Here is a 16,194-nt window from a genome sequence, read left to right as displayed (position 1 = left end):
TAAGAGAGCACATGTGAGAGGCACATGTTAAGAGTAAAGAGAGGATAGAGTATAAATAGAGCTAGAGAGGAAAAATATAGATCATCCTGCGTGATCATTGATGTGTAAAGAGGAATTAGAGCTTATGTGCTCTGTTCTTGGGTGTTAAGGGAGGAGAACTGTAACTCCAACTTTATCTGGAAAAACTAACCGGGTGGCTGATGCTTTGAGCCAAAGACACAGCTTGCTAGCCACGGTTCATGCGTCCGTTCCAGGTTTCGCCATTTTTGCTGAGTTGTACAAGACGGATCCGTTTTTTGCTAGTGTGTTCACTGATGCCGAACAAGGGCTTACCGATGATTACTCCATTCATGATGGGTTTCTTTCAAGGGTTTACGTATTTGTGTTCCGGAGTCTAGTTTACGCTTGCAAATCATTCAGGAACTTCATGCGGAAGGCCATGTGGGTCATGATCGTACTTTGCACTTGGTCTCGTCGTATTTTTAGCCTTCTTTGCGACGTGATGTTGAACGTTGTCGTATTTGTCAGCAAGCTAAAGGCAAAGCTTCCAACGCCGGACTGTATCTACCTCTTCCTGTTCCTACACAACCATGGACTGATGTTAGTATGGACTTTGTGTTAGGTCTTCCGCGTACACAGCGAGGTCATGACTCCATTTTTGTGGTGGTGGATCGGTTCTCCACGATGGCTCACTTTATACCATGTAAGAAGACGACTGATGTTACGATGGTGGCAACGTTATTTTTTCGCGAGATTTATCGTCTCCATGGTCTCCCGCAATCTATTGTCTCTGATCGAGATACAAGGTTCCTCAATCATTTTTGGCGATCTTTGTGGAAGATGTTGTGTACTAGCTTGGACATGAGTTCCGCGTATCATCCCCAATCTGACGGCCAAACTGAAGTCACTAATCGTGCGTTGGGAAATCTGTTGAGATGTTTGGTGGGTGATCATGTTAAGAGCTGGGATGCTAAATTATGTCAAGCAGAATTCGCACATAACCATGCTTTTAACCGTAGTCTTGGCTTCAGCCCATTCAATGTTGTTTACGGCTTCATTCCACGCTGTCCCCTTGATTTAACAACTCTCCCCGATCGTACGCGTGTTCATGGTCATGCTCTCGATTTTGTTGAAGAATTACAGACAGTACATCAACGAGCAAAGGAGAACTTGGACGCGGCTACTACCAAGTATAAAGAGGCAGCTGATAAGAAACGACGTGCTGTTCTGTTTCAACCAGGGAATTTTGTTTGGGTTTATCTCACAAGGGATCGTCTTCCTCTACGAGAATACAACAAGCTCAAGTCACAAAAGATTGGTCCTGTTGAAGTTCTGGAACGGATCAATGATAATGCTTATAAGGTGCAACTTCCGTCACACTTGTGGACTCACAACGTCTTCAACGTCAATCACTTGTCTCCTTTCCGTGGGGATAATGAGGTCCTTGATTCTGGGACGAATCCTTTTCAACCAGGGGGGGGGGATCTGAGGCAACGTAGCATCGAACCTTGATGGGCTTGCTTTTGTGTTGCATGTCCATCAAGTTATGGCCTTGTTCTTTTTTTCTATTTTCACGGTTTAGTCGGTTTTCCATCGTTTAAGCTAGGGTTTTTGTTTTGTTTTTTTCCTGAGTCTCTATAAATAGAGATCGCAGCAGCATTGTAATATTCATTCATATTTGCATCAGGTCCCCTGGTTGAAAAAAGAGGTAGTCTTAACTACCCAAAAGCAAGGAGGACTTGCAACTTCGTCGATCTCGATCTCATAAACTCGATATTGACTTCATCTCTCTCGTTTACACTTCATCCTCTTTCACCACTACCATCGATCACGTGTGCTCTGTTTTCCTCCATCAAAACAGAGTATTAACTCCGTTTGTTTCCGCCTCCCCTTATCTCATACTGTTTCCTCTGCTGCACGACAAATGCACAACTAATTCTATAGGTTGTATTCATACCACCATAATTCATCTCTTTTGTCAGATCACCACTCAATGCTTTCCACATTAAATGTTTAACCTTAAGCACATGTGTAACCTCATAAAAGCTGCGCCATAATTCATTTTTCCGAGGAGTTAGAGACAGTTGAGGAGATTGATGAGAAATTGGCAAGCAAGCTACAACAAAAAAGATTGAAAAGACTACGACAATATCAGTTTCATATTATGGAACCAAAAAAACATTGTTCGAAAATACTTAAAAACAAGGAAAAGTAAACGAGATATTTAGTATGATAAAACTACAACTAATAATAACTGAGGGCTTGCTTTAGTTATTTTTCCAAAGAAAATATTTAGTATGCCGTACACGGAAGTTTTTTTTCATTCTTTGTCGACTCTGAATATGAGGTTTTGTAAAGTTTTTGAATGGAAAAAAAATGTCTGTATCAAATGATTGAGAAGCACATACTAATAAATAATCTTAAAACGTTAAATATTACATAAAATATACATCATCATAGATCATGTAAAAGATTATGGGTTATATAGATTTGTTGAAGGTAGAGAAGTATTTAAGTTACATCACAAGGATACCGTTTATGTTAACCATAGACTGAGTTTGAAGTATGAACCATGAAATGTAAAACGCAAACACACAACCCCTTCTCATATTTATTGAGAGAATTTAAATATCAAAAACATAATAGAAACAAAGACCAGCAAGGCTAATTAAACAAAAACATCAAATACATTTTTTGACATCAAACATTAGACGAACGTCAAACATCAAATAAATTTATTGAATTTGGGGGTTATGCCTAATTAAGTGTACAAAACAATAGGACTTCTCACATGGTATGAACCATCCGACCAGATCAGAGACGCAGACAGAATACCAGAAATACCAGCAAGGTTCTTTCCAGAGACTGTAACGGTGTAAGACTTCAACTCCCCCCGTGACTTGAAAGAGAGAGTCTGTGGCTCAACCTTGATTCTGAGTTTGGAATTCCCAGACAGTTTTGCCTTGTAAGTGGATCTTTTTTTCCCAACGTTGGTGACTGTTCTTGAAAATGTGATATCTGAAGTGGATGAGGGTGAAACTTTGGCTGTCATTGATGGGTAGTTGAGATTTCTCATAGAAAGCTTTGATTTTTCAGAACAAGTAAAGGTTCTGCCCACGAGAGTACTAATTCCTCGGGATGTGTAGTCCAAAGAGCAAAGCATGTTCAAGTAATCCTCGTTAGCTATTTCGTAAACAAGTCCTGGATCAGCTGCTACTGTAGGGTTAACAAATCCTGATCCATATGCAAACTCAGCTTCTGCATTTTTCGAAGCGTCCATTGCCCAAGCTGCAACAAAAACAAAAAACGATTCAGGCCACAAGTCACTTAAACTTTTTCTTCAGGGAAGAAATAGTTTGATGTTGATACCGGTAGTCATGATAGCTGATTTGACGGCAGAAGGTGACCAATTAGGACGAATTGTCTTGACATAAGCAGCTACACCTCCGACATGAGGGCAAGCCATAGATGTTCCGCTCATCATATAGTAATCCACACTTTGTCCTGGAAGTGCCGTTTCAGCCAATGGTGTATATGCCGCTAATATATTCACTCCTGGAGCTGTTATATCTGGCTGCATATATATATATATTAGTTGTCAAGACACCGATCCAAATACCAAAAAATGCAAATTATACACACAAAGTTCTGTGAATTTTGTTTTAAGTTTTTAATTAGTACCTTCATAATGTCGCTAAAGAGAGTGCTTGGACCACGGGAAGAGAAATGAGCAACTATGGGATGATAATCTTTAAATGTAACACTCTTCCTTATAGTTCCTTGCGGGTTTCTGTTTCACATCGAAAAGTTTCATAAACATCTTCAAAAAATCTAATCAAATAATGTTTATGGAAAAGTTTCTTACGGTGAAGAGAGAACGTAGGATCTCAAGGCTTCATAATTGGTATCATTTAAGGTTGAAACCGCAATAAGATCAAGAACAGGATCAACATTAGTTGCATGAAGGATAGTTCCAACTGCACCTGCGTCTTTTTGTTCCATAACATTATTTTTAACATCGCACACAACAATCTTTCCTTTTACCGTGTTCAGGCAACCGCTAGTGCACCTCCTACCAGAGAATGAATGCCAAAAAAATGAAGTATATACATAAAAGTGAAAATTCTTGAGTCGTAAGTTAGGTCGCTGCAGAGTCATTGAGTCACAAGTTACCTTGCTAGCTCTTCTGAACAATTGCTTGAAGCAGTTTTCCCGTATGCCAAAGGATACTTCTTTCCTTTTAAGTCAAAGTCATTGATCGATAGTCCCTGAACGTCCATACATAATCACCATGAGTGATGACAATATTACATTCATATATCAACTAAAACAAGAAAAAACCTTCCTACCGGTATGGTTTTCCCTTCTCCGTTGACCACATTAGTAACAAACTTTCTATCAGAAGCTGCTGCCACCGTTATGATCCACGGTGAAAGGTTAGTCGATGTTCCAAGTTTAGGACCTGAGTTTCCGGCACCAGCCGTGGTAACAATGCCTTTGAGCATCGCGTGAAACGATCCAATAGCGAGAGGGTCAACATCGACTCTAGCATTATGTCCTCCAATAGAAATGGTTATAACATCGACTCCATCGGCAATAGCATCGTCAAATGCAGCTAAAATTGCATCGGCATTACAACCACCTGCAATGCCGCAAACTCTGTAAATAGCAATTCTACCTAAAGGCACACCACCTCTTGCAGTTCCTTGTGCCACACCGTTCACACTCACTCCTTTTACTTTGTTTCCTGCGGCTGTTGAAGCCGTGTGTGACCCGTGGGGTTTATCGTCCCTAGCCGAGTTCTTTACATAGTGTCGTGCTCCAATCACCTTTCTGTAAAAGGTAGATTGATCTTTATCTTTTGACTTTTTTCGTGTCAAGCAAGAAAACTGGAAAAGAAAAAAAAAAGTGAAAATGTTACTAACTTATTGCAGGTGAAATTAGTTCCTCCTGCGCAAGTTCCTTTCCATTTTTTTGGTATTGGGCCGAAGCCTTTATCTGAAAAACTCTTGGACTCAGGCCAGATTCCGCCGTCTATTACCCCAACTATTATATTGGTCTCAACATTAGGGACGTGCTTGCTCTTGTCACCAAGTCCCATGAACTCATAAGATCTTGTGGTAAGAAGCTTATAAACCGTATTTGGAAAAACAGAAACCACACCGTCCATACCTTCGAATCACACATGAAAAACATTTTCAAATTAACCATCATGACGAGTGTCTCATAATATTTTTATAATCATAAAAAATTTACGCACCCATAAGTTTATCTCTTTCAGATTCAGTAAGTTTGGCTGCAAAACCATTGAAACTTCTTCCATAGCTTCTTACCAAAGATCCCTCAACGGAACTGCAGATCAAACAGCGAAAAAATAATAACGTAAACAATAAGGAACAAGATTTGAGTGATGAGAGATTTGAGAGTCTTTTATCAAACCTTGATTCGATAACTTCTTCAAGAATATTCTGATGGTGAGACATAGGAGAGTAAGAAGCATTTGAAGGAAGAGCTCCCATTTATGCAATATACACCTGCATGCGTCAAAATGTCACAAGTCACAACCAATAATGAGAGACCAATACAAGTTAAGAAAACTTAGATTAGTTCTTATGTTATGGATAACGACTTGCCTTTCTGTCATCTTCGATAGCTGTAGGAATTTGACAAAGGCTCATGAGAAGAACCGAAAAAAGACATAGAATCAAACCAAGGGAAGCCATTATCGAGATGTTCAATTGTTTGATTAGAATTCTCAATATGTGAAGTTGCTAGTACATATGGTTATATATATTCGTGTGTAAGAGATAAATTATCTTGACAATTAATGAATTATTAATTTATGCTGTAGAGATTTATTTATATTTCATTATTAAGCTTCTTTTGTTTTTGTAGACATCAAATTCATATGGAAGCAAAATCCATACTTCATGAATGTTTAATCCATATCCTCAATCAACTCATAAATCAGATTTTATAAGATTTCCCAAAAAAATTAAAAAATTCAAGATCTTATAATAATATTATATAAAATTTTCAAAATTCAAAAATATTGAAGACCTTTGTTACTAATTATTATTAATATAATTATTTTTTTTTGTTTGTAAAATTACAATCTATTAAATTATTGGGTAATATTAATTTTGACCTTTTGTAGTAGCTTCACATCAAACAATTCAATCTAAAATTAATAAAGTAACAATATAAAACAAATGTGAATAAATTTGATTGACAAGTGTTTTTATAGTTTCTGTTTTATTAATTTTTCTTTAGTAGTATTAAAGACTAATATAATATCTATATTTGAGAAGTCCATGTATATCTCTATTTTGTAATGATTTGTTTTATATAAAACCAACAAGTATAGAGAATGGGTTTTAGTATTGTGGAGAACAAGATTCATTCTTATGTTTCCACTAAATTTTCTCTTAAATTTTGAAAATATGGGTGAGTATCCTATGTATTGTTAAAAAGAGGGAAATATTATAGCTTGAATTTTTTATATAGGATAATATTTACAATTTTTTTCCTATTTAACTAATATAATAAGGAAATGGATCTTGGGCGTTATCCCCTATATATTAATAGAGAAGCACTCTCACTAAAAAGCTGATGTGTCGCACTCACAGAGCTCCTGTACCATTTTAATAAATGTCCTAACTTCTCATTACTATTTACATAAATATGCCATTGAAATATATGAGTTAATGTTTTTTCTATTAGTTTTTAAAAATGAAAGATTTAATCAATTTTTAAAATCTAAAAATGTATTTAATTATCACTTACATAAACTATTTAATTATTAAAAGTAAATTACATTTCACAAAAAATTATAAACCATTTATTTATTTTTTTTGAAATGCTAAAGTTATTCTCCTATTTTGAAAAAGTCTAATAACTATTCAACTATATTTTAGAAAAGTAAATGAATAAATTATCACAATAATCATAAAAGTAAATTACATACCACAAACAATTTAAACTTATTCACCTACTTAAATTTTTGAAACGCAAAACTTATTCTCCGGTTTCAAGTATTAAAAATTAATTATCACAATATAATATTAATAATAAATAACATTTCACAAACAATTTTGAATCTATTAACCAATTTAAATTTTGAAAAACAAAAACTTTGCCTTCTATATAAAAATTCTAATGACTATCTAAATATATGTGACTCAGCAATCTAAACATGGTATCTATGTTATTGAATTTTTTTAAACCCTAGGACAATCATTTTTCCTATAAGTTTTCACCAGAACTACACTTTTTGATTATTTACCACTTTTTATACATTTTTCTCATTGCATATTTATACTTAGGATTAGTTTAAATTAGTCCGATTAGTCTAATAAATATTGCTTTATCTATTTAATGGCATAATGATGTAGATAACAATGTGAAACATAAAAGATGTGAATTTGATTTTAGAAACACAAAAAGATATCAAAACTTTCTCCACCACGTTAAAATTCTTTTTCATGTTTAAATAGTTCACGGGTGAAACGTATTACACAAAATAAACGCAAACTTGAATAAACGAAAAAATAAATTTTACTTACAGATTTTGTTTTACACAAACAAATCTTAAATCTTAAATCTCAAATAATAATATTATTTATAAAATTTTATTTGAATCGATTTATTCCGCACTATGTGCGGATTGGTACCTAGTATATATAATTTGGAGGTAGTGTTCTTAGTTGCCTAAGTATACATAGAAGAATATTTTTAAAATATGGGCATTTTGACTAAGAGATTTACATGTTGGGTAGTGAAATTGAACTGACTTTGCTAACGATGAAAGAAGATATATATTTTTTTTTTTTTTTTTTTTTTTTTTTTTGTGTGATATGTGAAAATCTTGTTAATGTATTAAATAATTGATGTTATAATAGAACACACACCATCACATCAAATTCTTGAAATTTGGGATTGATGCCTAAGTGTACACAACAATAGGACTTCTCACATTGTGTGATCCATCCGGCCAAACGAGAGACGCAGACACAATATCAGAAATACCAACAAGACTCTTGCCCGAGACGGTAATGGTGTAAGACTTCTTCTCCCCCGGTGACTTGAAAGAGAGAGTCTGTGGCTCAACCTTGATGCTGAGTTTGGGATTCCCAGACAATTATGCCTTGTAAGTGGATCCCTTTTTCCCAACGTTGGTGACTGTTCTGGAAAAAGTGATATCTGAAGTGGATGAGGCAGAAACTTTGGCTGTCATTGATGGGTAGTTGTGATTTCTCAAGTAATCCCCATTAGCTATTTCGTAAACAAGTCCTGGATCAACTGCTAATGAAGGGTTAACATATCATGATCCATATGCAAACTCAGCTTCTGCATTTTTCGAAGCGTTCATTGCCCAAGCTGCAACAAAAACACGATTCTGGTCTCAGATGTATCTTAAATATTTTCTTCAGGGAATAAGTCGGTACGGTTCAATGTTGATACCGGTAGTCATGATAGCAGATTTGACAGCAGAAGTGGACCAATCTGGACGGATTGTTTTGACATAAGCAGCTACACATGCGACATGAGAGCAAGCCATAGATGTTCCGGTCATGAAATAGTAATCCACGCGTTCTCCAGGAAGCGCGGTTTGAGCCATTAGTATATATGCTGCTAATTTATTCACTCCTGGATCTGTATATCAGGCTGCATATGTATATATTTATTTCGAACCAAATTATGCATATTATAAACACAGAGTTCGGTGATTTTGTATTGAGTGTTTCTTACCTTCATAATGTCGCTAAAGAGAGTGTTTGGACCACGAGAAGAGAAATGAGCAACGATCGGAGCATCATTGTCTTCAATTGTCTCACTCTTCAATACTGTTCCTTGTGGGTTTCTGTTTCACATCGAAAATTGTTATAAGCATCTTAAAAAAAATCTAATAAAAGAATGTCTAAGGAAAAAAAAGTCTTACGGCGAGGAGAGAACGTAAGATCTTAATTCATTATAATTGGTTTCATCTAAGGTTGAAACCGGAATAGGACCAAGACCAGGAGTATCAACATCGTTTACAAAAGAGATAGTTCCAACATCACCTCCTTCTTTTTGTTCCATAACATTACTAGGATTATCGCACACATCAATCTTTCTCTCCACCGTGTTCAGGCAACCGCTAGAGCAAGTCCTACCAGAGAATGAAGATGTATCCATATATAAAAGCGAAAATTCTCAAGTCAGAAGTTAGGTCAGTAAGGATTCCTTGAGTAACAAGTTACCTTTCTTGCTCTTCTGGACAGTTATTTAAAGCAGTTTTCCCGTATGCTAAAGGATACTTCTTTCCTTTTAAGTCAAAGTGAGACATGTAAGAAGCTTTTGAAGGAAGAGCTCCCATGTATGCAATATACACCTGCATGCGTCAAAATGTCACAACCAATGAATGAGAGACCAATACAAGTGAGTACAATACAAATCAAGTTTGCTAATCTTTACACTATTGCACCCACCCGGTTTTTTTTGGAATTCTGAAAACCCAGTCACAAAAGATTAGAATTGTCTTGGATGAATATTAAACATTTCATAACATAATATTTACTACTTTTTGTTATGAAAGTTGTGATACTATAGATTGTATTGTCTTGTATTTTCATTCAATCGGTAAGAGTACATATATATAGGGGTACACAAACCCTAAACTTTAATGGAATCATAAACCTATAAAGAATGGGAATAGGCAGCGACGATGGGTCTTGTGGACTTGGACTTGTATGTGCTGGTTATGGAGATCTATCTTCAATGGTTTACAACACTCACATTGGATAACATAACCGTGTAGATGCTAAGAGATCATCATAATACGCTTGGGGATGCTGCCTCATTAAAACCTTACCAGGAAAACCCAGTGGGACAAAACCATGGTGAAGGAAAAAGAGTACATCACGTATTACTCTCACTGTTATGAACATCACTAAAGATCCTTGAGTCTACGCATCCCAATTTGATGCGTGAGCTTCCTAAATGTTGATGTCGGTAATGACTTGGTGAAAAGATCGGCTGAGTTATCGCTAGATTGAACTTGTACCACTTGAACTTCACCGGCCTTTTGTAGTTCATGTGTGAAGAAGAACTTAGGCAAAATGTGCTTCGTCCGATCTCCCTTGATGTAACCTTCCTTGAACTTAGGCTGTGTTGTCTTCGTAAATGATGGTTGGTTCCTTGTCATCGGCCATACCACAATCTGATCTAATGTGTTGAGTCATCAATCTCAACCAAACACACTCACGGCTGGCCTCATGCATAGCCAAAATTTCTGCATGATTAGATGATGTGGCCGCAATAGTCTGCTTCATTGAACACCATGAAATTGCTATACCACCGTGTGTAAATACGTAACCGGTCTGAGATCTAGCATTATGTAGATCAGATAGATAACCTGCATCAGCAAAACCAACTAAATATTCTTTGTTATGGTTAGTATAGAATAGACCCAAATCCATCGTTCCTTGTAGGTAACATAATAGATGTTTGATACCGTTCCAGTGCCTTTGAGTCGGACATGAACTAAATCTTGATAGGAGGTTCACGGCAAAACAAATATCTGGTCTAGTGTGGCTAGCCAAATACATTAAAGCTCCTATGGCACTGAGGTATGGCACTTCAGGACCGAGAACTTCTTCATCGTCCTTCTTTGGACCGAATGGATCACTGTCCAATCCGAGGCTTCTCACAACCATTGGGCAAGGAAATGGGTGGGCCTCGTCCATATTGAATCTCTTGAGTACCTTTTTAGTATATGCCATTTGATGCACAAGGATTCCATCATTTATGTACTCAAGCTGCAATCCCAAATAAAACTTAGTTTTACCTAGGTCTTTCATTTCAAACTCTTTCTTGAGATATTCAACTGTTTGGGTAATTTCCCCAGAGGTTCCTAGGATATTCAAATCATCTACATACACTGCTATGATTACAAAACTTTTGTTTGCAAACTTCTTTATAAAAATACATGGACTGATGGGATCATTCTTATAGCCTTCTTTGACTAGGTACTCACTAAGTCTATTGTACCACATACGCCCACTTTGTTTCAGTCCATAAAGAGATTTGTTTAGGCTTATGCAGTGCTGTTCTCGACAACCGTTGTTATCTTTGAGCTCAATACCCTCTGGTAATATCATATATATTTTATTATCCAGTGGACCATATAAATACGCGGTCACTACATCCATTAGCCGCAAGTCAAGTTTTTCTCTTATAGCCAGACTTATCAAAAATCTAAAAGTCGTTGCATCCATCACAGGGGAGTATGTCTCCTCATAATATATCTCTGGTCTTTGTGAGAATCCTTGTGCTACAAGCCGTGCCTTATATCTCACGATTTCATTATTCTCATTTCTCTTCCTCACAAAGATCCATTTGTGTCCTACTGGTTTTATATCGAATGGTGTCCTAATGATCGAACCAAACACATTCCTTTTCTTTAATGAATTCAACTCCACGTCTATGGCTTCTTTCCATTTTAAGCAATCTGATCCTTGAGTGCACTCTAATATAGACGTGGGTTCATGATCCTCATTAATTTCAAATGCTACCTTATATGCAAATATTTCATCGATGTCGACATCTTTCCGGTTACATTGAATTCCAGACATGATATAGTTTATTGAGATCTCATTATTATCAATACCTTCAGGACCTTGAGGTTTGGCGTCCCAAACCTCATTGATCGGTTCCTTAGGGTCTGCCGCGGCCATGTCTATGTTTTCCTTAACATCGGTTTGAATTGCACCTTTCTTTGATTTTTGAGGGTTATTATCTTTGGAGCCTATTGGTCTACAACGTTTCAAACGTGCCTTAGACTCTGTAGCAACTTGGTTGTGTCCCTTTTGAACATCAATACGTACTGGTGCATTACAAGCTGGTATGTACGATTTTGTAACTTTCTTTAGGTCAGAAAATGAATCTGGCAATTGATTAGTTAGCTTTTATAAATGTATAATCTTTTGGACCTCTGCTTCACATGCTAGAGTTCGAGGATCTTGCCAATTCAAGGATGTTTGATTCCATGATATCTCTTTGACCAGCTTGTTTGTCTCTCCACCTAATGTAGGGAATTTGGATTCAACAAACTGACAATCCGCGTATCTAGACTTAAATAGATCACCCGTAGTTGGCTCTAGATACTTAATGATGGTGGGAGAGTCATATCCAACATATATTCCCATCCTCCTTTGAGGTCCCATCTTTGTTCTCGGTGGTGGTGCAATGGGTACATAAACGGCACACACAAATGTCTTTAGATGGGAGATGTCTGGCTCATGACCCGTGAGTAATTGGGATGGTGAATATTTATGCTCACTAGATGGCCTGATGCGTATAAGCTCTGCTGCATGTAATATTGTGTGTCCCCAAGCCGACACAGGAAGCTTCGACCTCTTAAGTAATGGTCGAGCAATCAATTGAATTCGTTTAATGAAGGATTCAGCTAATCCATTATGTGTATGTACATGTGCCACGAGATGTTCCACACTTACCCCCATGGACATACAATAATCATTAAATGCTTGGGATGTAAATTCACCAGCATTATCTAGATGTATAGTCTTAAGTGGAAAATCTGGAAAGTGTGCTCGCAGACGTATGATCCGTCCAACAATCTAGCAAATGCTAGGTTTCTAGTGGAAAATAGACAAACATGCGACCATCTGGTCGATGCATCAATAAGAACCATAAAATATATAAACGTCTCACATAGTGGGTGTATTGGTCCACATATATCTCCTTGTATCCTTTCCAGAAAATTTAAAGTCTCTTTAGTTACTTTTACTGGTGATGGCCTTATAATGAGTTTCCCTTGTGCACATGCTAAACATGTGAGATTCTTAGGGATAACTCGTCTCTCTTTTAGAGTGTGCCCATTTGAATTTAAGATTAGCTTACGCATCATGTTAGAAAGTGAATTGTTCATTGCCATATTAACTTCTGTCATATTAATTTTGGCATGGTAAAGACCAGTAGATAATGCGGGTATAGTCTCTAGGATTTTCTTAAAGCCTTGGGTGATCTCAGTAATATGTAGGAACTCTTGGTTCCCTTCACCCTTAGTTTCAATATGAAAACCATTCAAACGAATATCTTTGAAACTCAATAAGCTCTTTTTTGAGCTGGGTGAATATAAATCATCTGATATTTCAAGATGCGTGCCCTTAGGTAAAAGGATATGGGCCTGGTCGTAGCCTTCAATGAGACTAGCTATACCTGCTATTGTGCTAATATTGGCATTTCTAAAAGTGAGATTAACAAAATATCTCTTGTCCTTCAAAATTGTGTGGATTGATCCACTATCCACCACAAATATGTTCTTGTCCTCAGTCATTTCTTAATATGGGCAAGAATCATGTTTTAGATATAAAGGAATAAAACAAAAAAATGTATATTGAAGGTAATAAAATAGTTGAATTTAAACCAAAATCATAATTCAATAAAATCCAAAAGTATAAGGCATGGAAATAAAAATAAATCAAAACAATAGGTGTCTAAATTTAATTATCCTCTCTTAAGCAATCAGAAGTCTCATAATCCAATTGATCATCTTTCTCATGGTCGATATCTCCTTCACCATCGATATGAACCAAGTTAGCTTCTGGATTCTTTTTCACACTCTCTTGATAGAGATCAGCAAGGTGCTTAGTTGTCCTGCATGTCTTTGCCCAATGGTTCCCCATACCGCATCTGTGGCAAACGGTTTTGGTTTTGTGTTGTGGTTTGAAAATTCCGCGGCCTCTACCTCGACCACGACCAAAGTCGGTTCGATTCCCACGCCCATGACCATCATAATGGTTTCTATGGTAATTGCCACGACCACCACGTCTTCTACCACCACGACCACGGCCGTGATACTTGTCTCTATGGACGTAGTTAGACTCTTTAGTATCTTTAGGCTCTTTATGGGTCATATCAGCTTTGTGGGCTTGTGGTAATGGAGTAGAACCATGAGATCTCATTGCACTGTTCATCAGCAAACAAGAGATTAGACTTGCATATATAGTAAAACCCTTTTCACGATACTGTTGTTGAAGCAGTTTGTTATTGGTGTGAAAGGTTGAGAATGTTTTCTCTAGCAAGTCTTCCTCAGTAACCTCCTTACCACATCGTTTCAAGATTGAAACTATCTTAAATAGTTCTGAGTTATACTCATCCACGGTTTTAAAATCCTGGATTATGAGGTTCTTCCAATCGAATTGGGCTTTTGGTAAAAGCACAGTCTTTGGTGACCATATCTATTTTTCAACTCTACCCAAAGGTCAAGAGGATTCTCAATGGTAAGATACTGGTTTTTGAGTTTCTCAGCAAGATGATGGCATATGAGGAGAATCGCCTTATATCTTTCTTTTTCAGTGGTATCGTTGTCATCCTCAATGCATTCGCACATGTCCTTTGATTTCAAGGTAATCTTAGTATCCAAAGTCCATTGTAAATAATTGTCACCAGAGACATTAAGTGCAGCATATTGGAGATTGTTGATCTTTGACATCTATAAGAAACACAAGCAATCGATTTTAGGTTATGCCATGTGGTTTTTAAGACCGTATCATGCAATCAAATTTTTGTCTAGGCCATGCGGTTTTTAAGACCTAATCATGCTGGTCCTAGTAAAAAATTTCTCACATAGTCACATGGTTAGTTTATTCATGAAAACAATCCAAGATAAATTTTGATCTAGTATGAATAGGAAAGTAAACAATTTGGGTGTTAAGATTTTCCTTTTTTTTTTTAGATAGGTTTTCCTCTTTTGAATAGGATTAGGTTTTTCCTTAGGGTTTCGATTTTAACGTTTCATGCAAAACATAGAACAATCAATCAATAACAATCAATATATACTAAGCAATTATTAACCTCAAGCAATCGAATTTCAATGTTTTAGAATTTAGGGTTTTTAAAATCGTGACTTAGGGTTTAGGATATATAGGTTTCAAAGCTTTAAGATTTTGATTTATTGATTGTATATATGTAGATTTTAGGGTTCTAATACAATTGAGGGATCAAATTCAATATATATGTCCGATGGGATTGATTGTTTACCTTAACCACCGATTGGGTTGAATGGATTGATCCAGGAGCTAAAGACCACGTAAAACACAACAAACTGATCACGAGCTTGAACGACCACCGAGCTTGAACGAACACAGACTTGAACGAGCAACGAGCTTCAACGAACACGGGCTGGTTTTAGCGATTTAGGGTTAAGGGATTTTCTCGAAAAAACCTTCTAGTGTTTAGAGCGAATTCGTGCTGATAACGTGTTATGAAAGTTGTGAAACTAGAGGTTGTATTGTCTTGTATTTTCGTTCAATCGGTAAGAGTACATATATATAGGGATACACAAACCCTAAACTTTAATGGAATCATAAACCTATAAAGAATGGGAATAGGCAGCGAGAATGGGCCTTGTGGACTTGGACTTGTATGGACCGGTTATGGAGATCCATCTTCAATTATTTACAACACTTTTTTTAATTTACACCACTTTATTCCAAGAATTTTGTATCCTTTCGATTAAAGACCTAAACACCAATAACATTCAAAATAGGTATCAACCAAATCCTACCTTATGTGAATGGACAAAGCGGGAAGGTAATAACTCTTTCTCCTATACAGCTTTCTAAGCGTTGAGGGGGAAAACTCTGTTCTCATCCTGGTCCAGGCGATGAGAGCATTCCATGAGTAGAAGATGCGGGAAGGTAAACACAACCTACCCTGAATCCAGTTCCAGATTTCAACACTGAAACAGTCAGCAGGAGGTGGTCTTTAGACTCAGCGTATGTAGAACATAAGGAGCAGACTGGTTTTATACGCATACCCCAGGAGACTAACCTGTCTCGAGTAGGCAATCTATTGAGTTGAGCGACCCACATTATAAAAGCATTCTTCGGTGTTACACCTTTAAACCAGACAGATGAGCTCCATTCATTAACACTCGTTCATGGTCTAAGCACATCCAAAGTATTTGAAGTGGAAAAAAATGATGGCTCTTACCCTCAATTACCCAAGAATAGGAGTCCTCCTCAGTCTGATCTAAGGGGAGCCTAATTGATGAGAGATGCGTATACAGGGCTACAGCTTCGTCTGTTCTGGGAGCTGCCAAGTTCCAGCTTTGATGAGAAGAGACAAAGGAAACAGTCGCCAGAGCAGGAACACAAAGGTCTCGTGATCCCTCCTCACCAATGGTTT

The 16,194-nt window shown here is 36.9% G+C and overlaps 2 protein-coding genes and 2 pseudogenes across 3 annotated transcripts; all 4 read right to left on the bottom strand.

The window, feature by feature from the left end:
- Positions 1-2,580: 2,580 nt before the first annotated feature.
- Positions 2,581-5,947, bottom strand: LOC104723670 (subtilisin-like protease SBT4.2). Of its 2 annotated transcripts, XM_087479326.1 has the most exons (10): positions 5,634-5,947; positions 5,440-5,534; positions 5,261-5,352; positions 4,926-5,172; positions 4,350-4,833; positions 4,174-4,268; positions 3,866-4,072; positions 3,682-3,790; positions 3,370-3,574; positions 2,581-3,288 (listed from the first exon to the last, which is right to left on the bottom strand). In XM_087479326.1, exons 2-10 carry the CDS (start codon positions 5,517-5,519, stop codon positions 2,762-2,764), a joined length of 2,046 nt encoding a protein of 681 aa, XP_087335452.1. In that variant the 5' UTR covers positions 5,520-5,534; positions 5,634-5,947; the 3' UTR covers positions 2,581-2,761. The 2 variants fall into 2 exon arrangements, with proteins under 2 accessions (XP_087335452.1, XP_087335453.1); XM_087479327.1 differs by lacking the exon at positions 5,634-5,947 and having other exon boundaries at positions 5,440-5,548.
- Positions 5,948-7,945: 1,998 nt separating this feature from the next.
- LOC147930743 (subtilisin-like protease SBT4.2) lies at positions 7,946-9,358 on the bottom strand (annotated as a pseudogene).
- Positions 9,359-9,931: 573 nt separating this feature from the next.
- LOC147930742 (secreted RxLR effector protein 161 pseudogene) lies at positions 9,932-10,727 on the bottom strand (annotated as a pseudogene).
- A 2,778-nt stretch (positions 10,728-13,505) lies between these two features.
- LOC147930741 (uncharacterized) lies at positions 13,506-14,497 on the bottom strand. The gene is made up of 3 exons (XM_087477008.1): positions 14,261-14,497; positions 13,691-14,177; positions 13,506-13,576 (listed from the first exon to the last, which is right to left on the bottom strand). The coding sequence occupies exons 1-3, from the start codon at positions 14,495-14,497 to the stop codon at positions 13,506-13,508; spliced, it is 795 nt and encodes a 264-aa protein (XP_087333134.1).
- Between the last annotated feature and the right edge of the window lie 1,697 nt (positions 14,498-16,194).

The sequence above is a fragment of the Camelina sativa genome, chromosome 12, assembly GCF_030686135.1.
Source record: "Camelina sativa cultivar CO46 ecotype springtype chromosome 12, ASM3068613v1".
Lineage (NCBI taxonomy): Eukaryota > Viridiplantae > Streptophyta > Magnoliopsida > Brassicales > Brassicaceae > Camelina > Camelina sativa.
The sequence above is the reverse complement of the archived record's forward strand: the minus strand, read 5'-3'. Positions and strand labels throughout refer to the sequence as shown.

Bases quoted from the DNA above. Each gene is read 5' to 3' on its own strand.
- LOC104723670 (XM_087479326.1), bottom strand. From the start codon at position 5,519: ATGGGAGCTCTTCCTTCAAATGCTTCTTACTCTCCTATGTCTCACCAT. The intron at 4,073-4,173 runs GTAACTTGTGAC...ATTCTCTGGTAG, and splicing joins TGTTCAGAAGAGCTAGCAAG to GAGGTGCACTAGCGGTTGCC. The intron at 3,791-3,865 runs GTAAGAAACTTT...GATGTGAAACAG, and splicing joins TCCTACGTTCTCTCTTCACC to AAACCCGCAAGGAACTATAA.
- LOC147930741 (XM_087477008.1), bottom strand. From the start codon at position 14,497: ATGTCAAAGATCAACAATCTCCAATATGCTGCACTTAATGTCTCTGGT. The intron at 14,178-14,260 runs GTAGAGTTGAAA...CTCATAATCCAG, and splicing joins AGAATCCTCTTGACCTTTGG to GATTTTAAAACCGTGGATGA. The intron at 13,577-13,690 runs GTATGGGGAACC...TCGATGGTGAAG, and splicing joins AACCGTTTGCCACAGATGCG to GAGATATCGACCATGAGAAA.